Consider the following 23,362-nt stretch of genomic DNA (forward strand, 5'->3'; position numbering starts at 1 on the left):
GCCATCAGGCAATTATTAAATGGCTCCGGCTCCAGCTCCGGAGTAGTAAAACTCATATCCTTTGGCTCCGGCTCCAGCTCCGGAGCCATCAAACACACACCCAATGACTCCGGCTCCAGCTCCGGTGCCACCAGTCACTTATTCAATGGCAAGTTTTAAAAATTGCTTTTGTCTCACTAACGTTGGAGATGAAACAAAATATAATTTCTTAGCTTTAACACCACAAATTGAAAAATGGCTCCAGCTACACAACAATAATAAAAAGGGCTCCAGCTCCACAAAAATAATAAAAATGGCTCCGGCTCCGGCTCCAGCTCCACAAAAATAATAACAATGGCTCCGGCTCCGGCTCCGGCTCCAGAGAAAATGCTTAGCTCCGGGCTCCGGGCTCCAGCTCCGGCTCCCCAGCCCTGATTGTGGCTACTGACCACAGCGCTTTTACCGCATGAATTGCGTTGTTTTTTTTTGGCTTAAAACGCAGATCTGATAAGTGATTTTCAAAACTAATATGACAGCCTAAACGATTTATCATTTGTCTTAGTTTTTTTAGATCAGACGCTCGATTCCCCCATTAGTACTTCCAGATAAATTGTAACCGGGAAACCACAAATTTGAACATACTCTTCGTGATTTAAATAAGTTTTTATTGTTCCAAACGAATAAAAAACATTTTCATTACAGGGCCTCCTAAAGACTGGTGACGTCAAAACCCGATACGCCCGAACAGGTTTCCTCGGTTTTCTTAAACGAACAGAACTAACGTCAGCCACTGGAGGTGGGTTGGAATAAATACCTGCAAAAAATATAATTTAATATATAGCAAGTTCTGTTTTGTTTGCCCGTTTTTTTTTTTAATACTTAAAAGCAAATTTTGGAGCATAAAGGTTGGGGGTTGTTGTAAGACGTAATAAGAATATCAAAGCCCATACAGACGTTGGTATCATTTTGAAAGTTTCGAATCACTCTTTATTCATTTTCCAGCAAAATTGTTTAACGACTGGAAACTTTTAAACCGAATAACTAGTGTGACTTATCAATCTTAGCAAAGAGCGCAGTTCTTACCTTTCGTACTTTTTTGCTTAAAAGTTTTACACCCCAATCACAATCAATAAAATTTAACGATAAAACGACACATTACAAGTTTTCCGACGTCTGTAACAAACTCAATAAAATTTAAAGGAAATTTAGAAAAAAACCTAACAATGAGAGTAAATCAGAGTCAACATCGTTCTTGTAACTCTGTTTAGAACGGCACGACGCCTTGTACGTTGTCGGATCGCTTGAAGAGACGCTCGAATTGCGAGGCATGAGATATCACCCGATCGACATCGAGAACTCGATCGTGCGTTGCAGCAACAAGATAGCCGCCTGGTGAGTAGGCACCTCCAATATATTTGTCTTGTTTTTATGACTCACCGAAAGTTAAAAGTTTTGTTTGTTTCGTTTTTTGAGGGTCTTAAAGTATTTATTATAATAACTATAGAAGAATATATATGTCCCTATAAAAAATCTGTGCATATTGTCGCGTGTTAGTAACCCAGCGTCTATTTTTTATTTATTTTAAGAATCTGTATACAATCGCGTTTTTGCTATGCGAGACGTAATGTACATAGCACTTAACACTAACGTTTACCTACCTTTAGGTTGAATCAGATATTAAATGTTTTTGAATTCGACAAAAAAATAACCTAGTGTATTTCGGTATAGTTTTAAATAGTATGTGTTTAATAAAGATATGTACTACTGAAATTAATGTTTCTGATCAGCAGCTTTAGGCTTAATAACCTGTTATTTTCTCTCAGTGCCGTTTTCCATTCGACGAACCTTCTTGTTGTGGTTGTTGAACTGAACGCACCAGAGAACTTTGCCCTTGACCTTATACCACTGGTAAGTATCCGGATCATTATACTGTATGTTATCAACACGTAATGAAAATACATTCGATTCATATGTCGTACTATCTAAATCTAGCTAACCAAACTCGTAAGTAGATCTTAAAAGTAGCATATGGAGGCTACTGGTGTCAAATTTAAGTTTTAGTTGGTCGTAGTTGGTCAATATGTCCCTGTAAGTTAGTCTTAAGGTTCACAAAGTGACCGAGCCAAATATAGGTAAATCTAGTCCACAGTTTACAGTTAATAGGCTATATTCTGAACTAAAGTAATTGTAATTCAGAGTTGGCAGTTGACACACAGATTTGAATCTTTAATTGGTTTTGTTTTGATTTACATATTAAAGGTTCTAAAAAAACAAATAGTTTTTCTAAGATCTTTCTCTTTCGAATTTGTGTTTCAAAACTTTTTTAATATTCCAGCGATGGCATTTACTCTGAACTATATTTAAAACACGTCGTGTAATCCAAAATTTTCATAAAAGTGTGTTGGCAACCCTGTAGTTTGTCTCCGTTCTCCTGCAATCATCAACAGCGCTAATAGTATTCGAACCAACATTTTATTGAGACGATATCATCGTCACACAAAATAAAACATAGAAAATGCAAGCGAGAAAAAAAACAAGGCTGATTGGCGCGACTTTTCAGGTGACAAACGTTATCCTGGAGGAGCATTACTTGATCGCGGGAGTGGTGGCGGTTGCGGACCCGGGTTCGATCCCCATCAACTCCCGCGGCGAGAAACAGCGGATGCACTTGCGCGACAGCTTCCTTCAGGACCAGCTCGACCCCATCTACGTCGCCTACAACATGTAAAAGTGTGAAAACGAGCCGAACAAGACCTGCAAGGTAGGGATAGAATCCTATTTAACGGTTTTCGATGAGTATATTTTGTTTTTTATAAAGTTTTGGTATTAAGTTTTGGTTTGAGGTGAAATTTTTACCTTTTACCCATGTCAATTTTGAGGTTATTCAGGTGAAAATCAAGAGTGTGAACATGTCTACAAATCATGTTCATTGGTTATCCCAAATCCCATGTTAGTTACATGTCATCGGGCAAAGTTTTGTTTTAAAATTTAAGGATTAACTTGAAAACAAAAAAACAATGCTGCTACAGTTTTAACAAAATAAGATCGCTTATCTTTTAGTTGAAAACCACCTGTATTTCTGAAAACATATGCCACAGTTAGTTGGATCAAAATTATTATTTATTTTTAGAAAGTGATAACTTCAGAACTGCCTTTTCAAGTTGAACCCAAGGATGTGATGATGGCATCGGACCAGTGGTCACAGTGAAAAATACAACTAGCTGCTCTCGCTTTAATTAAACTCTTTGTTTGTAATCCTTTTAAAGCCATCGCTCTTCTCTGACATTGTAATTGCGTGCACTCCCTCTCTATACATAGCTTTTAACATTTTTTTGTTCCTTGAAGCATCTTTGAAGGCGACCTTTACCTCTTTAATGGAAACGTCTTCACGAAGATCAATTGCTGTACTGCATTGTCGTCTTTTTTCCGCCGTGCATTGTTATCATAGTATTTTTCCGTTTATACATTTTAATTTATTTGTTTTTATTTGCTGTTGCAACACACCCTTTTTCCTAATCACACCCCCTAACTTTTCGCCGACCCTTCTTGGACATGTATCTGTCCAGAAGATGAACAAAAGTGCTTGGTTGAATATTTGCGACGCTGCTGCAAGACTGGAAATTGTGCGCATGGTGAAAAACAACAATATTCTCACAAGTGAAAGAAAATTTGAACCTATTATTGTTGTCATTACCTATTTGTGAATACGGAAGATTTTAAAGCCGGAAAAGAATATTCGGCTACGCTTGTTATTCAAATGCAGTTTCTCTCTTTACTTTTACCCTTAGCTTTTCTTCTCAATTAATTTGTGCTTGTCATAATAAATGAGGCAAACTTACAACCGACGGCTCATGTCAAAGTGTCTTCGCTTCTCAAGTATTCGCCGATGTCGGCTTGATGGAAGGCGATTATTGACATCGGATCGGTCTTTCTGCAATCTGACGTTGACTTGGCAGCAACTCCGAAACCCTAATTACAATACCGTTGTTTAACGACCAAGATTATAAAAACAAACCTTATGGTCAGACCTGAAAACCTAGATATATTTCAGCTTTTTTTAAACTAGTTTCTATACTAGAATTATGTATTATCACTAATAGTTAAAAGTTAAATATAGCAATTTATTTTGTTAGAATGTAAAATATCTCCGGATATTTTTTATTATCGTTTGTCAGTCATTGCACAGGGCCACCACACATCCATATTTTTTTATTAGCCAGTTAAACTTAATTTTGTGGTTTTCATTGTGAACTTAGTGACATTATTTCTTATAAGTGAGCAGGGGGTCATACACGTTAAAAGCTTTTGCTATTTAGACTGTAAAAATCACCTACAGGTCAATTCAACCAGAGGGCATTAATTCTACTACTTTGCTTTGACTACAAATTAAAAACGCAGTTGGGCAAAGTAGCATTTTAATTAAGACTTTGGTTGCCAAGTCTGCACATGACTATGCCATTTTCAAACAAATCAAGTGTCTAGCTCAGCACAAGTTTTTACTATTTCTTACCAGAGGTACGTCGGCCATTGAGTAGACAACAATCCCTTGATATTTTGGTGTGTTGTCTGTAATTCTTCCCAACCCAGCTTTTAAAATATGGTTTCCGTACAAAAAAGACTGTTCAGAACTTGGCTTTACCCAAATTTTGAACTAGAAAACAGAAAAAGAAAGCATTGATATTAGTCAAATCTCAAATATAAAGATTTTGTTGACAGAATCTGACAAGAGCATGCTGTAGGTGTCAACTGTGAAATGGCTTAAAGAGCATTGAGGATATTCATTTTCAAACGTGTAATTGGTGTTATAGCAATAAAACAGGCATATTTGACCCAATTACAACAACTTTATCATAGACAAAATAAATGTTTTTATATTGCATTTAACATATACCGGTATATATATTAATAATTATGGTATACAATAAATAAAACATTACAATTCAGGGTTGTTTCAGCACTCGCCAGGACAAAATAACACTCGCCAAATTGGTTGGAACGCCGTCTGCAAATTTCCGTCCTAGCGCGGTCATTTCTTGGGTTAGGGTTAACCTGTCTTTTCTATACGTAAACATCATAGATTGGAAACTTTAGATTTTGCGCGGGAGAGACAATTTTGCAGCTTGGCTTTAATAATTGTAATAACGTCTTTGGTTGTTTGCCGGTAAACGACTTTTTTAAACGGGACAAAGAGTCTTTATTACGAGCTTCGAACGTGACTTTGATCAACCTTATTATTTGTGTAGTGTTCAAGGTATTTGCGTCTTAGTGTTTAAGGAAATAACTGGCGCTAAGTAATATTTCGCTTAGTAGTGGTGCTTTTAACACAAGTTGTCCTACACCAACTAATTAAATTTCCCGCTGAAGCCACTCGCCAGTCGGGCGAGTGGGTGTCAATCAGCTCTCGTCCAGGGCAATTTGAACTCGCATTGGCGAGCGGGCGAGTGCTTAAGCCCAACCCTGCAATTGTGGCTTACCTTTGCATATGGTGCGAGGTAATCAAGGGCAGTCACGTGGAGCCTGAACTTTCTCGTCTTTGTGAACTTCCCAAAGCAGACTCCAAGGCTGATCAGATTCTCCCTGCACACGTTAGCAGCTTTTTTCATTATGTCCATAGAAACGTAATACACACGTTCCTTGTGCAAGCGAAAGCAGTATACTCCATCTGGTCGATCAATTAGTGCCTTTATGTTTTCGCCGATACTGAAAACAAACAACAAGCCTGTTTAATTATGTTAAAAAACAACATTAATTAATAAAAATAGTTATTCTTCTTGTATCTTTGCTTTTTTAGCCCGTGAAGTATTAATTTACCTGTGACTTTTTTTTAACACACCTTAAAACACGAATAACGACTTGAAAGCACTTTTGGGCATTAAAACATTTTGCCGCTCTTTGCAGCATACCGCGTGCAGCATGTTAAAGTTTTTTTTCAGTTAATTGAAGTGAAATAGCAAGCAGTTTACACATGGATGTTTCATTGTTAAAAAGTAAGCTGTTGTCCGTACTTTTATGTTTGAACTAGCTTTCTAGGTGTTTGAAGTGTTTTTTTAAGTGTTGGAATATATTGCTTATATGGTGCTTAAATTTTGCCGGTATCACAGCTTAAGCTTTCGAAAATGATTCGCGGTGAAGCGCCAGATTGGAAACTTTGGATTTTGCATGGGGGAGATAATTTTACAGCTTAAAATTGCGTGGCTGAATAAGGTTATTTATAATATTTGCACGGCTAAAAAGGAGTATCACACTGAAAACCGTAAGCGCGGCATCAATTTTTCGCGGCTGACCAGCTATGACCGTGGCTGAGCTGGAAACTGCACAGGGGATTTTTATGGAATTATTTTCCAACCTTACTGCAGCCCTGACTGCATTCCATAATTTGTGGCTGCCCAAGATTTATGCCAAAATTTTTTTCGGTTAAAATCCTACGCTATAATAGGACAATATATACGGCAAACACAACAATTAGTTTTAGTAAATTCACTAGTTATTCTACCTCAAAATGTTTATTCCACGCCAAATGACGTCACTGGCATGGTTTTTAGCTAGCATTCCATGCCACAGATCTCCGGCGGGAAGGCAGTGAAATGCAATGAGGGGTGAAGCACGGCTTATGAACAACTTATTAAAGTGCGGTGCGGGCAGTAAACACAAAATTTATATTTTCACCATCTCTACCTGTGATGGCACCAATACAACTGGTTTACTTCATACTTTGAAATAAAACAAAATACTTAAAAAACATGCTGGAAAGTTAAAAAAACTATTAACTTACTATTTTGACAGTTTCTCGAACATAATTTTGGTTTCCTCATCTGTTAATGGCCTCATGATTAATGTTACCAAGTGCTTAAACCTGAACAATAAACTTAAAAATAAAAAAGTGATTAAATATTAAATATTACAGAAAAATAAAACAGTTTTATGCTATGAACGACCATATTTTTTGTGTCTTAACAATGCTAACAGCATTCTACCTCACTGAATTTAAATGAGCATAATTAGGAGACCATACCGTTTTATTTTGTTGTTGTTTTTTCGTCACTTTCTATAGAAAGAGCGCCAAAGTATAAACTATTCATGAAATAAAGACAATTCCAGGCGCTGTTTCTGAAACCTTTTTTATACATGTAGTAATGAAACAGGTTGTCTCATGTTGCTGAAGCGTGCACACAAATAGCTGGGTTGTGCAAGTGCCACAGAATGCAGACTGGACAAAGCCTATCTAACAAAAATAATTGCAGCAAAATAAACCCCGGGAGTTCTCTCTTATTTTTTTAATTGACATTTTTGCTGTTGTTCCTTCCAATTTTTATATTCGATATGGGCTAGGGATTTAACTAAAGGCGATTTGGGCAAAATCTTATGTATCGTATCGGTAATTTGGCCAAACAAACCCGAATTACTCACCACACATGTTTTTGTGCTTTGCAGTCACGTGGTTGTTTTGCTTCATAAATCAAGGGAAAACCCAGTCAACCAACCACTAGCGACGCTCATCTCTTTACTTTTCAAATCGCCGCATGCAAATACTGCAATAAAGTATGTCAGTTTTTAACGTTTGTATTTTGTATAGTTTTTCAGGTAAATCAAAATTGGCGTATACTTAAAAGTTAAACAACACAACTATAATTTTTTTATGTTTTTAAGTACTTTTACGTTTACCACAAAGCCATCCAAGTTGGCCCAAGGTCCACGATTTTTTTTATAAACTTGTAATAAAAACATATTTCAATTAATAATCCCCTGTATAAATAATATTGTCTTGTTGGTGTTTTTCCCCTCTTCCGCTTTCTATGATGTTTTATGCTGGCAGCAAAAACCGTTGATGAAGCCATCTTATCATAGGCGTTGGTCGCAATAAAACATCTGCTGTCTATAAATAGGCTATGACACAAGTGCATGTTCATATGACTTACCTGCTTCCGCTGGGAAAGATGGCTGCTTAGGCTAAACTACTTTAACTATGGAAAACACAACTGAGAAAACTTAGAAAAACCCTACGACAACTACATTGGATCAGAAGTAAGATCTAAAACACCGTCCACAAGTGAAAAATAATCACAGTATCAAGGGTTTGTATTGCAGTATTGGTCCACGCCAATCATCATCAAACCGATGAAGAAAACGTAATACGTTCATCTCTTCATATTTTTGTTCATCTCCTCATATTTATTTTATTTATTGACTGAAGTTAGCAAGACCAAGTGGCGGATCCAGGAGGTGATCACGTGGCAATGCCTTTTCATGTATGTTTTCCTATTTTAACAACGGAAATGCAATATTTTGTTAGCGCTCCGCGCGAATCTGGATTATGCTTTCCGTATGTTCCCGAAGATAAAGGTTTTGACAACTTGATCGATTTGAATGCGTTACGTAGCTTAATTTTGCATTGAAAGTTGGCTAAACACACCTTCAACCTAAATGTTAAAACAAATAAACGAACGGTTTGATGTTCGTAAGGTCACATATGATGTCACATTTTGACGTAACTTGGACACGTCACGTCATTACGCAGCTTAGTGACGTCATGAATCCTGGATTCGCGCGTGGTGAGACAGTTTGTATTTTTGGTCATCATAAGTAGCAGGACTGATATCCCATGTGTTAGTATCGTTACTCGTTTAATGCTAGGTTGGTACAGTTATCGAAACGATGTCAAAGTGTTGCTTATCAGCCATAGTTTGCGATCAAACTCATTTAATGTACATCTCTTTAAGATTTTGAAATGCTCTAATTAGTATAAATAACCACGGCAAACACAAGAAAATATTAAACACGAAATGCTTAATTTATACTTCTTTCTCCTGTCCACTATTGGGCGCAGTTTCAACTCTTTATTAGCTTTTCTAAACTTATAATACACTATATTAGTTTTCATCTGCATTAAATAAACATTGTATGTTTATGCTAATTAAAATATAGTTTTCAAATTTATATTTAGAATACAATTCAGCCTAAAATATAGCTCTGTATTTAGAATCATTCATTTTCGTTTAATTGCGCGTTTAAAAAAGTTAAATTTTGAACACACACAAAATTAAACAAACACCGAAATTATCATTGAAGTTGAGTACAATGGAAGTTGCTTATCCGAAATATTCTCTCAGCAAAGCCCTGAGTCTGGAAACGGGGGGATATCTTGCCTTCTGGCACCACTCTTGGTCACAGAAGTGTTTTCTCATGGCTGGGTGCAGAAACCAAGTGTTGAGAAGACCAACAAACTCGATAGATGGTGTGTAGTCGAACATTGCATCGCTATCAAGAAAATTTGATGTAAACATGCTTCCAAAGGCATGCATCGATATATATTCATCAGCTAAATATGATGACCCTAAACGTTTTTTTTTTACTTCTAAACAGTAGCTGTAAGAATGTTATGTTCGCAACTTCAAAAACTGTTCCGGAACAAAGACTAAAAAACGTTACGCTCTGGCTAAAACAAGACGTATGGCAAGTCTACTGATTACAAATATGAAGTTTTTTTACAACAGTTGAAGCCATGAGTTAAATTGTATAAACTAGATTCAGATAAAATGAAAGAAACATTTTTTTAATTAAAGACTAATTATTTACCGAATCATTCGACCACAATGTAGTCATGCATGTAAAGTCTTAAAACATACAGCCAGACTTTAACGAGGTAGCAACCGTATAGGACATTCAGGCATTATTGACCTATGTGTTTTGTTGAAAATAGTAAAATATTTTTAGAATTGAAATTACCTTAGGCCAAGTAAATTGGTGCAGTAGGATGCGTCCAGGTATCGGAAATTCGGGTTGTGCTTAAAAAGTGTCAGAGGCAAGCCGATCACTCCGCTGAAGTCAATACGCAACTCCCGTAACTCTGTAAAAGGTCGTACACGCTGCTTGAAGAAATAGCATTATCTTTTTTGTCAATGTTTTTTTAGCCAATCCGGCACAAATTGCAGCAGAAGCTAATCTAATCGCGCGAAGCGCAAAAAAAACAATTTGTTTGGCCACAAGGGCGTCGCGACGCCCAGTTTAAGCACCTCTGTCCTAAGGCCCAAACTAAGACCATTTTTTCGTTTTCGTCAATTACAGTGACTCCGTTTTGTAACATAAAGCATTTGCACATTTTAGTTTCTCGCGGCTGAAAACGATTTTCCCTAACACGGAATTATCACAAACCTGGATTGTTGTAGAACAAACGTCGTGGAATGGTTTGGAACTGGTTTCCCCGCAAAGTCACCCTCACAAGCTTAGTGTTGTTAGCAAACAAGTTTTCGGGGATCTCAGTGATGTGGTTCCACTGCAGGTCCACCGACTCCAGTAGCGGGTTCATAGAGAACATGTCGCCCCGTATTGAACTTATTCCAGCACGGTCGAACGAAACAGCCTGTAATTGTTGGAAGTTCTTTTAATCAGCACAAGCGAAGTTTCTTGTACTGACAGAACGTGGCAAGCATTGGCGTATGGTTGTTTCTCGACTCGCTCCTCTCTGAGCCTATATAGCTTAGTTCAGCGTGGTCCAACTGCAGGCCCGCGGGCCAAAGTTGGTCCGCGAGTCCAGCTTTTTTGGCCCGCGAACTGATAGTCAGCTTTGCTTCAATCTAGCAATATCACTTCAATTTTTGTTTTTTTAATTTTTTGGTGTTGAAATTATTTCTTAACTACCCTAACTGAACAAAGGTATACATTCCATAAAGTTAGTAGATACACCATAGACTAGCCTATGTATAATTTACCAGCAATCAGCCTAAGAATCGCAGTTTAAAAACATTGGCCCGCAAGATAAAATAAACCTTGTTTTTGGCAAAAAAGTTGGACCACCCTGGCGTAGTTGGTAGAGTGACGGTCCCGGTACTACCGTAGGTCATGAGTTCGAACCTCACTGCAGGCCAGTTGTTTTTGGCCTGTCTTGCTTGCATCATTGATCGACAGATTCGAAGATTCTGCGATGGTTTTCGGTGTACACTAGCTTCTATATCTATTGCGTGTCGCTGCTTTTACACTTTAAGCCCTAAATTTTATTTTGGGTTGTGGCATAGTATGCTAGTATTAAACCTGTTTTAAAGTAATGACAAGGTTCTTATTGGATATTTTAATTTCTGTTTAAGTCGCCTATACTTTTCTAAAAAGAACAATTACTAAGTAGCTGCCGCATCTTGTTTTAACAAATAATTAATAATGTCATTTCCTCGACTAAAAACCTGAATGTCAATGATAGGTTTATGTAACTCATACAAAAAAGTGTTTACGTGACTTATACGAAACTTACGTAACTCATACAAAGCTAACAAAAACACTTCATTACTTTTAGTTCGGGTAGATATTGCATCACGTCTTCTTTCAGTGACGTCACATCGCCTAACCTGTTGAAACCCAAATCAAGCCACTCGGTGTCGCCCCGGATCTCGACGTTATCGAGGTTTCCAAGTCTTCTGTCCCGACATTTCAGCTGCTTTAAACTGTCGAAAAAATTACGGCCTACGGGTATGGTTATTGGTTAGAAAGTTTCCCACTGTTGTAATAACTTGACTTGAGTAGTTTTGCTTTACTTTACTTGTCTTTTGGGATTTAGGCTTTAATATTATTGTATCAAATAACTTGGGGTGAACTTGTGTGTTCTTACATATTTTTTTGATAATATTAGATTATTTAACTCGATTTTTTTATGTAAATCAACTTGCTTTTATGTGTTTTTGCCTTTTTTAGTTAGGATATTGCTAATACACTGACAAAAAGCACTTTCCAATAAATAATTTGACAGCTTTTGTTTGATTAGAAAGTAATTAATGCAACATTTTTATTTATAAGATTTTTCGCTTATAAATAAAAAAAAATCGAGGTGTTGTTCTATTTATCCAATGAAGCTAAAGAGTTCCACCGAAAAAACCTAAGAACCACTGGTCTACAGTGGAACATTATTTTAGTAAATAGGCTACAAGCTGATTGTTTTTAGGGAAACGACAAAATCAACCGAAGGTATAACTCCTTACTATTGTTTTGGTGCGGATTGATGCTTAAAGTATCTTTCCTGATCCACCCACGAGCAAGGGTGTGGTGACCTCGGGTTAGGGGTCAAACATGTAGGTTCTCCAATCCAACCTGAACATTCCAACACACAGTTTGTTTTTGGTTCGTTTTTATACAACCATACGAAAAAATGCAACGAATGTAAAAATACTAAGTTAATGTGTGGTTTTGTATAATTAAGCTGATATTGTTTTTTGGCAGCATTATACCCAACTTGCTGTTTCATAAGATTAATACTTTTAATATATCATTCATATTAAAAATGCATTAAGCCAGTACGGAAATTTTGGTGCTGGAGTGAAAGTTCAGGATAACTTGTTAAATAATAACATAAAAACTTATACGCACAGCAAGTGTTGATTATGAACAGAACATAAATGCCGTGTGTGGATAAATGTCTTGTCGTTCGCAATTTAATCTTTATATTTATCGTACGTAAACCCTGATGTTTGTGAGAAGTTTCAATAAGCATGAACATTTCTGTTGCCTCGGTCAAGTAACAAGTATCGCGCAATTACTCATCGAATACTGGATAAGAGATACCGGTGTGTTTTTTAACAGGTGGGTGTCTATTAAACTTCGAAAATTATTTTGAACGCTTTTTATTTATTTGTCAACAACTTGGTTTTCAAGATCGCGCTTTTTCTATAAATTTGTTGTGTAGTTTTCTTCTTTTTTACAGCAGCGTTTGTGTATTTTTAGATACCATTTCTAGAAAACGGTGGAAGTTTGGATAATTACTATTCTTTCCAGTTAAAAAAAATACAAGTCCCCCATAACGGAACGCTCTCTTCTCTAACAGTTCCTACCTTTTATACAAACGCAGTTTCCTTCTTCATCGCAGTCCAGTCTTTGGTTTTGGGCCGTAACAATCACACAGCAGAAAGAAAATAAAACTAATTCAAGTAGCACCCGCATGATTGTGCAATCTCCACTTTTACTACGAAAGAAAGAAAGACCGTTTATCAGTTAAAATTTCTAAACCCTATTTAACGATTCAACACACAAAGCCTCCCAGGAAAATAAGCTCTGAAACAGTCCACACCAAAAACTAACATAAACTTTTTTAAACTTGTGCGAAGGGGAAAACTTTTTTTAACTGAGAAAACTTTAAACTTTCACTTCATTGTTTAGTTTAGAAAGATAAATATTGATAAGATTTAAATTAACCACCCTGCAGCCTAAATACCCTTTTAGTCATCGACAAGAGCCTAATACATTCTAAAGCTTTTGCAATAACCTGGTTATCTCGATAGGTAAGAATCGTAAGTAATACTGCAAACCTTTATGGTGCTGCAATTCTGATGCTAGGAGTTTTTCATTGAAGAAGGGAACCTTGTTTGATTACACACGATACAGGTCTTTTCTAAGTAGGTTATCTGTTTTCGACTTATCTCAGCCAGCGGTTTGCAAACAACACTTACAAGCTTTTCGTTCTATTTAAAGAATGACCCTACAATCCTACGTACAGGCCTGCCTAGAAAATTTGTTAAGAAAAACTTAAACTTTTTTTAGGGGTCCATAAACCCCGATCTATGTGTAATGGGAATACAGAAAATAAATGACATTTTAGGTATTTTGAACACACTATATGTTTACTGAAAGAATTGCGGCCTGTGATCCTTCACTGTAATTTTTCAAATTATCAAATATAAAAGTCCGATCACCTAGAAATCGAGTCACAACTGTAAAGCTGTTTATTACACATAGAATTCTATTTACATTTTATGGCAAACTTTTTTGATATTTATTTTTTTCAGCTGATATTCGCTGCATTGAATCACTTACCATAGGTAGGCCTAATCTTTTTGTCGAAACGCAACCAACCAATAGGGTGATTAGAATCCTTTAAAAACTTTTTTAAAGTGCGTTCTCCTGTTTAAAGCGTATTTTCAACGTAAGTTTTTGATGAGCTTATTCAATTTTAATCTAGGGTAAAGGTAACCTACATAACTTTAGAGACAAAATGGTCAATTTAAAAAAAATGTATAAACGTGTATTTTTTAAAGTCGGGTACATATCTATTCCATTGTATTATACGTCCTGGCTCTCACTAATGTGCGGGTTTCATAAATGTAATCAAAAGTGCTGGATTTACCTTACAAAAAATGGCTCAGGTTTAAAATAGAGTAACGTTAGATATTTGTATTATCACATTTCGTTTAGTTTTGTGGTTTTCTTGGTTCTATCACTTTTTAGCAAGTTATATTCTAACCTTAATTAAATGAATGAACGAAAGTCACGCAACTCACCGCCAATCAATTCTCAAACAGACACTTCTGCAAATCGAATTATTATTATTCACCTTAACCCGCTAACCAACCCAGCTTATCTTTCGATGACCCCTAATCGCTAAGCCCATAATCGATATAATGCTTATATGTTTTTCATTTCCAGTGGTGAATTGTCCGTACGCCCGCAAGTATTAACCTTCGTTTAATGTTATCGTGAGACCTACGCTAAGTGATGGGTAAACTATTATATTGCAGGAGATATGTAATTTCCAATTCAGCAAGATGTTTAAGGACATGCGCTTCAACGTAGCAAGATCCAGTTCTACCTGTATAAATATAAAATCGAATAGTTAATATACCGGTAAACATTTCTTCACATACATAGTTAAATTTAACTCTATGTTGTGTTAAGGCGACCTTTGAATTTTATTCATTTTGTTTTTGAACAAGCATCGCGATAAACCGACCCAGTTTTGCACTATTATCGGGTATTAACAAAATTTTAAAACAACTATAGAGCCCTATATAGTGCTTTTATGAAACTTACAGATCTGTTAATTAATGTTTGTTTAAAACTATGAACCTATTATCTGTACATAAAATGATATTTTATCATACCTTTAAGTTTAAGTGATAGAACAAAGCAAAATCCTCTTACAGATTATTTTGTTGCCGTTCAAAATTTACGATTTCTTTCGACCTGCTTTATAGTTAGTGTTTGCTCGACTAACAATGTCTATCAATTTAGGCGGCCGACCGCTACGTACTTGGGTTAATGTGTGACTCATGTGGCGGTATAAAAACACAGCATTTATTAAGTTTTAGATAGGTTTTATAACCAACTTTTGTCTGTCTGTCATTTCGTAAACCATACTTTGAAACACAAGCTTATAAATATGTTTTATCTGGCAGCTGTACGCATTATCAAATAGTCGACCAGAAACGTTAAATTCATCATTTCCGTTGGTTATCTGCAAAACTATTAAAATATAATTCTTGACTGATTAGCCCAGAAATTTTCTGTGAAACCAAATCGAAAACAAACTGTAATTGTTTTTATTTGGAATCTGGTAAAGGTGCATTGTCTAAGACTGTAGGCTTATGAGCTTAAACGAGAATAGTTAGATAGTATAGTGCAGGGTTTCTCAATCGTGGCCCTCGGCCCCCCTGGGGGGCCACGAAGCGGTGACTGGGGGGCCACGGGCATAACTCTCAACCTAGGTCATGGTATTACAAAGTTCTTTCGTTTATATAGGGTAATTGAAAATGATATAATTTATTCGTTTTTACGAAGGAAATTTAGATTAACGCAGCCTAACTAATTACTGGCCAAAAACCTTCGCCTAATCATTAGGTGTCCCTCAAATGCAGTTGGGCGAGCAACTTATGTGTAATGCCGGGTACAGATATTTTCTTAAAGGGCTTTAAGTTGCAAAACAAGCATTCCATTGTAAAACGAAAAAAATTAAAACAAGTGAAAACAGTAACACGTTAAGTACAATGCTAGGCATTTTAATGACCAGGGGGGCCACGAGAGATAAGAGCCTATCAAAGGGGGCCACGAAGCATTAAAGGTTGAGAACCACTGGTATAGTGTTTGGCGTTTTTCATGAATCTGACAATGGAGCGGTTCAAAGGCAACAAGTGCAGAAAGCACGTAATTCAAGGCAATAATTAACATGAGATACGTGCCAACAGGGAAACTCTTAAATTGTGTACCTCAAAAGTACGAAAAGACTATCAAGTCTATCATATACAATTACACGTTTTGGACATCTGTGAAATTGAACTAGCCCCTCAGCACTGGTTTTAATCCATGCTCGTCAATACCAGACAATTAGCCGCGTAAAAAAACATTACTAGAGCCGTAGTCAAGCCACCTGTATCGATTATTGCCAGCAGTTGTCAAGGTGGTAACATGTTGCGCTTTTCACTGGTATTCCATTCAGTCCTAAACGATGTCGCAGGCGGTGCGTGTATTTCCGTTTAGAAAAAGCAATGAAACTATTAGTAGCTGTAAAAGTAGTTGTAGTTAAATATTCGAAAGAAGTATGGACATAACTAAAAGTTAACAGTCAAGACGTTTGGGTTTCGAAATGCTGATTTTAGTTTACACAACTGATATGTTATTAGCAACAAGATACACGACGCAACATTTAAACAAACACTTGGAGTTTTTGAGGTGATCGAAGGTTTCTTTGTCAGTACAGTGTGAGACGAAAGTTGAGTGCAAACTCTTTGAGCAACGATGCGATTATGTGATGTGTGGAGCGTTTTTAATGATACAGTATAGGGCAGTGGTTCTCAAACTTGGTTCCTCTGACCCCTGATGACCCTTTAGATTAGAGAATTTTGGTTTCAAACAATATTGTTGAATTTCTTTGATTTGATAAATTTATTGCTGATGTGTTATTATACTTAGAGTAATTAACGTTCGTAATTTTTTTTTCTTGTTGTAAAAAATAATGGCCTCCTCCAATACTTCAAGGAAGAAAAATCTCCCACCAGTTGAAACAGGTTTGAGAACCACTGAACAAGGGTTAAGAGCGTTAATAACATGAGCTCAAAAAACTTGTTTAGTTTTTTATCGACGTGAAAAGGCATATTTAGGGTGAAAGTTTTAAATTTATGTAATTTGGTTATTTCATTTTATGCTACTTCAAATCTAAACTCCAAAGTGCTTTTACCAGGGAGATTATTCAGCACTGTATGAAATATTAACATTTTTACTAGACTCGTAAAGGTATTGTGTGGAGTAAATATATCTCTGAGCAAATTTCATATGTTCTTTTATCTCTAACATATTACAGCCCCGTCAAACGTATACATAGTCAATAGTCATGTAGCTTGGTGATTGATACCATTAAAAACATGTAAAATGTTGTTGTGGGTGCTTCATATTCTCTATATATTTCTCGGCAACAAAACGACAAATCTCTCGCTTTTGTTGTGGTTCAAACATGGTCATTGGTCAAGTAATATCGCGTATCCGTACTACCATGTACATCTGTGGCAAAATCAACAGCAAGAAATCATAGAGTGAATTGTAAACAACAACATTAATAGACGCATCTTACAGTTAGTACTTTTATTTTTTAACTTGCTGTCTTTTTTACGGGTTTTAGGAAATATAAAGGTTTGCTGCAGAGTATCATTTTTTCAAGGGACAAAACAAATATTTACCAGGGCGCTTGAACGCTGTTTACACGAAACGTCAATACATTGGCTTTTTTATTTAGCATTATGGGAAAGGAGCATGTGCAGCAAGCCTGTAGAACGCTTGAACGCACGTAAATGGCCTTTTGTAGTACTTCAATCGAATTAATAAGAGCCGTTCGTGAAAGAATAATGTAACAGTTTAATTGATGAATATGTTTTCTCTTACAAGCCACACTGTTGTTGCTTATTTCGTAGAGTTTGAGTTTGGAGCAGCGGTCCATCAGCCGCTTTGAAGCTTTTGTTTAACAAAATACCTCATAGTTTTAAAAAATAGGACACAACCCTAAAAAAAGCATACACTTTTGTTTTGTCGCATATACGGAGCATCTGTACTAGCAGTTATTCGCAAGACTGTCAGTTCTTATGATTTAGAGTCCACAACAAGATTTTAACGCGAAGACTCAAATCCTATTTTTGTTCTTTATATTAAACAGGATATATCAGTAAACCTTTCTGTGTGGGGTCGACCCAATTTGAAATCCAAGAACTAAAACGATCGTAGTAGAAAATGGAGTCGTAGGTGAAAATATTTACCACATATTTTCTGTTTCTGTGGATGAAATGCAATGTTGCTTCGTAGGATTTCGCCCAGGGTCGTCGTTGCTCTGCTGGTGACCTTGTTTAACCTCAATCTTCTCCGGGTGACCTTGAACAACGTTTGCTTCGTCGAGGTAAGAAACTCGAAGACCAGATTGTATGAACGGCTTGGGTGATGGGACAACACCTGGTATGATGACAATAAAGCTATTAGCACAAGGATTTGCACCCGACCGGGTGGCAATTGTTATTCATTCGAGTTATGAGTGACTTACTTGAATTGTTTCACCTACAGCGCCTCATTAATGTAAGCGGCATTAATGACTATAAACGCTAAGAACTGACGTAACCGGTATCTGAACACTCGCATTGCTACTCGGATGTAGGAATTGGCAAAAACTACTTTTTAAGTAAACCCCACGTGTGCCATAGTAAACACCATAAGTCCAACATGTTATTGCGTTTGTTAGCAAAACCTAAAATTGTAAAGCCCATATATCAAAGAGCTTCTGAGCCACGGCCCGGTTTGAAAAGTTCCGGCTTTAAACTGCAGAAGAACAGGGAACACTGTTCAATTTTGGTTTTAAGCAGGTAGAATAATTTTATTATCGTAGCTTTCTTACCAAAGAGATGACACCTTAAAGTTACGTCATAGCGAAGTTTTTTAAACAAGTAACCACAGTAAACTATGAGGTAATCATATATGATGTAGTGCACAAATATTGAACTGAAATTTAAGTTTAGGTGCTTTCATGACGATGGCAGCCTAGTGAAAAAAGGACATAAACTATTGAACTGGTAGGGCCTGCAAAAATTTTACTTGAACGTCGTTTCGGACTGTTTAGGCTTACTTACATCACTTTTAAGTCATTGTAGCAATATTATTGTCGTCTCTATCTACAGGTTTATGCTACGTAACCGTGTCATTATAGTTAACCCTCAAAACCATGTTTTAAATAACAGAACCCGACCAAAGATGTCAACTCACATAGAAGAATTGCCAATGTCACAACACGCGACGTTGAAGAGACGCCTGAAAACCCTGAGAAAGAATTCGATCGAATATTCGAGGAAAGGAGATCTCTCGTAAGACAAGAGTGCTCGCGTATGAACAGAACACAGCCCATGGACTTTTCCAAGCTTACGTACGTGCGCTTATAACGTAAAGGGGATTGTATGGCAATTGTAAGCTGGGCATAAAACCCCAAAACTTAACAAAATAGATAGAAATTTGATATAATTAATGATGATTTTTGTAAATGAGGAGGCAACTTTTGTAAGTGAGGAGGCAACGCTAAAACGCTTGATGTAGTCAAAATGCTACCCAAATAATCAACAATACAGCCATTGCGGTTAGTGGTTTTTCTCAGTCGGATACCATAAATAATTCGTTATACAATGTAGGGAATACAAGCGTAACTTGAAATATAAAAATATTTCAGTTTTAGCGAATAAGTTTGAAACCAGAATGTAATTCACCTAGAGGCGTCGGGTAAAGGGAGACTTATAAATACTGGAACATGACGAAATTTAAGCAAAAAACACGACTTCTTTTTATCAAGATGATGTCGATTCACTCTACCTATATATGGCTTTAACATACATTTTCTAGCTAGTTCATTCTGTGTGATTTAACGAATTAGAGAACTATTTGGCTAATTATAACTTTAATCTAATTTGTGAATTGTTGCCGCGCTCTTATTCTAGGTCTTATCTAATCTCGGTTTTTACTAAAAAATATTGTTTTGTTCAACGGGGTTTTTCAGTTTAGCATTCGGCATAAAAAATTGATATAATATTCTTTTGTTGACATCAATGAAATAAATGGATTTTGTAATCTAAAAAGCATCAATGTTAGCACATGATTATTTGCCTTTCACATTCTTGAACAAAAACTAAACAATTTTTTGAACAATTAAATGTAACTCTAGTTTATAATATGGCTTAATTTTTAGTTTTGAATACTAATTAGCACATCGTTCCAATTTCGTCTCATATAGGAGCTTTGAGTGGCCGTGGATCTATGTGTCTCGTAAATACAAGCTCCTCTACTGCCAAGTTCCCAAAGTGGGGACGACCAACTGGCTTAAGGTGCTTAGCGTCATGGAGGGAATGTACAATGACAGCAGCGACCTCGCTTCCAACAAGGCGCACCTGGTGCACTTCGAACTGTTATCCTACCTCAAAAAGGTTGTGGATTTTATTTTTTGTTAAATTTTGTTGGTTTTGTCTGATTGTACTTAGCTGTGTTTTTGTTCGATATTTGGGTATTTGTTGAAGTTTTGTTGTGTGTTTTTCTTGTTTTTTTAATTTTGTTTACTATTTTTAAAAAGATTTTCTTTTTCTAATATTGCGGTGATTTTTGTCTTTGTTACTTTTATTTTTTAGGTGTCTGTGTAGTTTATCTTTTTATATCAAAATATAAGAACAAAACATAGACATCGCAATCACTATGCAAATAGTGTATTCCTTGTTTTACAATTTTGGTGTTTGAAGATAAGTCTATTGATGATGCCATTGTAGGAACAATTAATAAAAACTTAAATCTAAACAAACTGATTTTTGTTTTTTATCGCTTGATAAGGATAACAATCAAAAAGACAGATATTTATTAGAAGGATATATGTATTTTGATATTTTCAGGCAGAGCGCGCTCAGGTGATGTCCGAGTACACCAAGTTCATGGTGGTCCGAGAGCCTTTCGAGCGAACCCTGTCAGCGTTTCGCGACAAGTTTGTGTACAAGCCGGAGCTAAAGGGCCCAATGTACCGCAAACTGGCCGCCTCAATTGTGGACCGCTACCGCTCAAACTTGACGTCCGACGTCGGTTCGTCGGTACGTCGACTTCCCAAGATGCCACGCTTCGGTGAGTTCGTGCACTTTGTTGTCGATCCGCGTAACTCGGAAGTCGACATGCACTACTCGGAGCCGAGGCACTGGATGCCGCAATCCGAGTTGTGCTACCCGTGCAACATCAAGTACGATTACATCCTGCACATGGACAACATCGCCAACGAGTCGGACGTGCTACTCGCAAACCTGGGGGTTCCCCCTGCGGTGAAGTACCCCAAGAGCACGAGTAAAGTAAGCGAAAGGGACAGGGAGGTAATGAAGTCGAGTTACTACTCGGCGGTGAGGCCCGAGTACGTGAACTTGCTCTATCATTACTACGCACTCGATTATCGGCTATTCGGGTTTAGCCCCCCACCGCAATTCTAACCTTACCTTTATTAAAATAAACGTACATCTTATCTGAGAGAAGCCCATAGGTAAAATTTTTTAACTCATGCTATTGTTTCTTCTGTGGAACATTGGAAAGTAGATTGCTGCTTAATAATCTCATGTATTCTACCAAATGCCGAATTTTATTTTATTATCACGAGCGTTAAGGGTTTAAAAACATTGGGCAAATCCAAGGATTTTAAGTAAATAAATCTAAAACAAAGCAAAAGGTGCATTTGTAATATAGCTGTCGTCTATTGAGTATGCGTTTGCCAGAACCGTTGTTTCTTAAGACCAATGTTAAAGTAATCAACTCCGAAGTTTGTGTAAGTTCAAAATCATTCTGACAAGGCTTACTTTATAGGAATGAGGTAACCCAGCACTGCGTTTTAGCATTGTTTTTTTGTCATACCGGATTCGGTTATCAACAACCCTTATCTAGGAACCCACTACGGCAGTACGTGTTACTTTCAGTCTGGTCCAGGGGTTCTTAAACTGGGTCTCATGGACCCCTTGGGTTTCCGTGAACTAATTTTTTGGGGTCTACGACAGCCAATTTCAAAATCTTTAGTGTATATTTAAGAAGTAATCAATTTTTTACAGAAAACAGTTTAAATAAAAATAAAACGTTTTAGCACTGATTTGACTCAATTTAGTTAAATCATCAGCATATTTCTGAAAATATATTTGTATTGTGACGTCAATTTATGACGTCATTTTAGAAAATTTCTTTCCTACCGTGGTCCAATCGAAGAAAAGTGAATTTAATTACTTATTTCATTTAACTCATTTCTTCAAGTTTGTGTACGATGCATTTTAAAACAAAATTATTTTTTCTATATTTTTCTGCAAAATAACTAGTAAATTATGGTTCAAACTTTACCTTGCTCGAGTAACATAAAAAAGGTGGTATTTATAGCTTCGCTTTGCCTTTATTTGTTTGTGTGTGGACATTAGGACGTTGATTAAAATAAAAACGGTTGGTATTACTTACTTTGGTACAGCGTATTCGCAATTAATGCCTAAACCAGGAGTTATTAAACACTTTGGGATATGTGAACATTTTAAAAGGATATTGAAACATTAGTGTAATATTAAAAAAGTGATGAATTTTTCAAAAGAAAGGGGTTTAGTTAACAAACCGTTTTAACAATTAAAGTACTTGACTTTTTAGTTTTACATTTCTTATAACGAAAACCGCAGGTTTTTCAGGTCATACCTTTTTAATCAATTCATGACGTCAGCTAAAACATTCATGTCGGCCCTGGTCCGCATGAACAAAATATTTTTTGGTCCGCGTTAAAAAAGTTCAACAACTGCTGGTTTCCAAGTATAAATTCAATATTTTTTCTTGTTCCTGTAGGGTGGCGCTATAGAACGATACCAGCACATTTAAGCAAGTCTATAATGTGAGTCGCGTTAGAGACCTAAACGTTTTAAGTGATAAATCGTACTTGAAACACGAGTTTGTATGTTGAGCGTTTAAAAAAATTCGCCCGATATGTTTGGACGCTTCAAAATATTCTTTACGTTTAAACTTTTTGTAAAATCCATACAGAAATAGTCGTGTTTAAACTCAAATGAACGATATTACTTCTTTAATCTCATTATCTTTGTAGTACAAAAAGTTGTTTTATACTCGGACTTTATTTAACTACGATTCGCTACCGTGAACGTTTTGGTTTCTGAGATTCGAAGTTGTTTACTTGTTGCACTTTTTATTTTATGGCTCTTTCTAAAGTGTGGATTTGGGCAATTTTCACAATGCTGCTGCGATTAAGTGTCGGAATACATCATTAAGTTGTTTGTGACGGCCGCTTAAACAGCTATTAGGTCTTAGTCTGACAGATATATTTTGCATGTTTTTAAGTTTACAAGCGTTAGCTTAAATTGCCCGACCCTAAATTGAAGTGTCCGTACGAAGCTTGTATGCGGGCTTTAGGCAACAGGCATTATCCTACAAAGCAAAACCATTTTCATGAAATCTCAGCACGATTCGTCTTAATTGTGCTACTGTTCTACTTTTCGTGATTTGTCCGCGTGTAGAGGGTGGCAAAACATGTCGTTCATTCAATCAAAAGTCTGTTGTAGCTAGCAAACCACTACAGAAACTTATTCATTTAAATATCCCCTAAAAACCCAAACAGCTTTCTACAAATCAATCTTAAACCTAT

At 36.5% G+C, this 23,362-nt stretch overlaps 5 protein-coding genes across 5 annotated transcripts in view; 2 read left to right on the top strand and 3 right to left on the bottom strand.

Annotated features, from left to right (window-relative positions):
• LOC146133416 (disco-interacting protein 2 homolog C-like) overlaps positions 1-3,938 on the top strand; it is a 61,634-nt gene extending 57,696 nt beyond the window's left edge. Inside the window, exons 33-37 of the mRNA XM_083397288.1 lie at positions 682-775; positions 1,248-1,371; positions 1,803-1,887; positions 2,540-2,740; positions 3,110-3,938. Of these exons, the coding sequence (XP_083253414.1) occupies positions 682-775; positions 1,248-1,371; positions 1,803-1,887; positions 2,540-2,707 (471 nt within the window). The 3' untranslated portion in view covers positions 2,708-2,740; positions 3,110-3,938. The remainder of the gene's footprint in view (positions 1-681; positions 776-1,247; positions 1,372-1,802; positions 1,888-2,539; positions 2,741-3,109) is intronic.
• The window catches only part of LOC146133404 (uncharacterized), a 280,938-nt gene that overhangs the window by 253,115 nt on the left and 4,461 nt on the right, over positions 1-23,362 (bottom strand). The window lies entirely within an intron of this gene.
• LOC146133417 (60S ribosome subunit biogenesis protein NIP7 homolog) lies at positions 2,507-6,839 on the bottom strand. The gene is made up of 5 exons (XM_083397289.1): positions 6,752-6,839; positions 5,454-5,679; positions 4,490-4,630; positions 3,819-3,948; positions 2,507-2,694 (listed from the first exon to the last, which is right to left on the bottom strand). The coding sequence occupies exons 1-4, from the start codon at positions 6,805-6,807 to the stop codon at positions 3,829-3,831; spliced, it is 543 nt and encodes a 180-aa protein (XP_083253415.1). The 5' UTR covers positions 6,808-6,839; the 3' UTR covers positions 2,507-2,694; positions 3,819-3,828.
• LOC146133418 (uncharacterized) lies at positions 9,066-12,894 on the bottom strand. The gene is made up of 6 exons (XM_083397735.1): positions 12,786-12,894; positions 11,940-12,048; positions 11,255-11,408; positions 10,129-10,336; positions 9,703-9,823; positions 9,066-9,234 (listed from the first exon to the last, which is right to left on the bottom strand). Exons 1-6 carry the CDS (start codon positions 12,892-12,894, stop codon positions 9,066-9,068), a joined length of 870 nt encoding a protein of 289 aa, XP_083253861.1.
• LOC146133419 (carbohydrate sulfotransferase 10-like) lies at positions 17,996-21,664 on the top strand. The gene is made up of 4 exons (XM_083397736.1): positions 17,996-18,100; positions 18,930-19,111; positions 19,967-20,156; positions 20,610-21,664. The coding sequence occupies exons 1-4, from the start codon at positions 17,996-17,998 to the stop codon at positions 21,183-21,185; spliced, it is 1,053 nt and encodes a 350-aa protein (XP_083253862.1). The 3' UTR covers positions 21,186-21,664.

This window comes from Ascidiella aspersa, chromosome 9, assembly GCF_963924565.1.
Source record: "Ascidiella aspersa chromosome 9, kaAscAspe10.2, whole genome shotgun sequence".
Lineage (NCBI taxonomy): Eukaryota > Metazoa > Chordata > Ascidiacea > Phlebobranchia > Ascidiidae > Ascidiella > Ascidiella aspersa.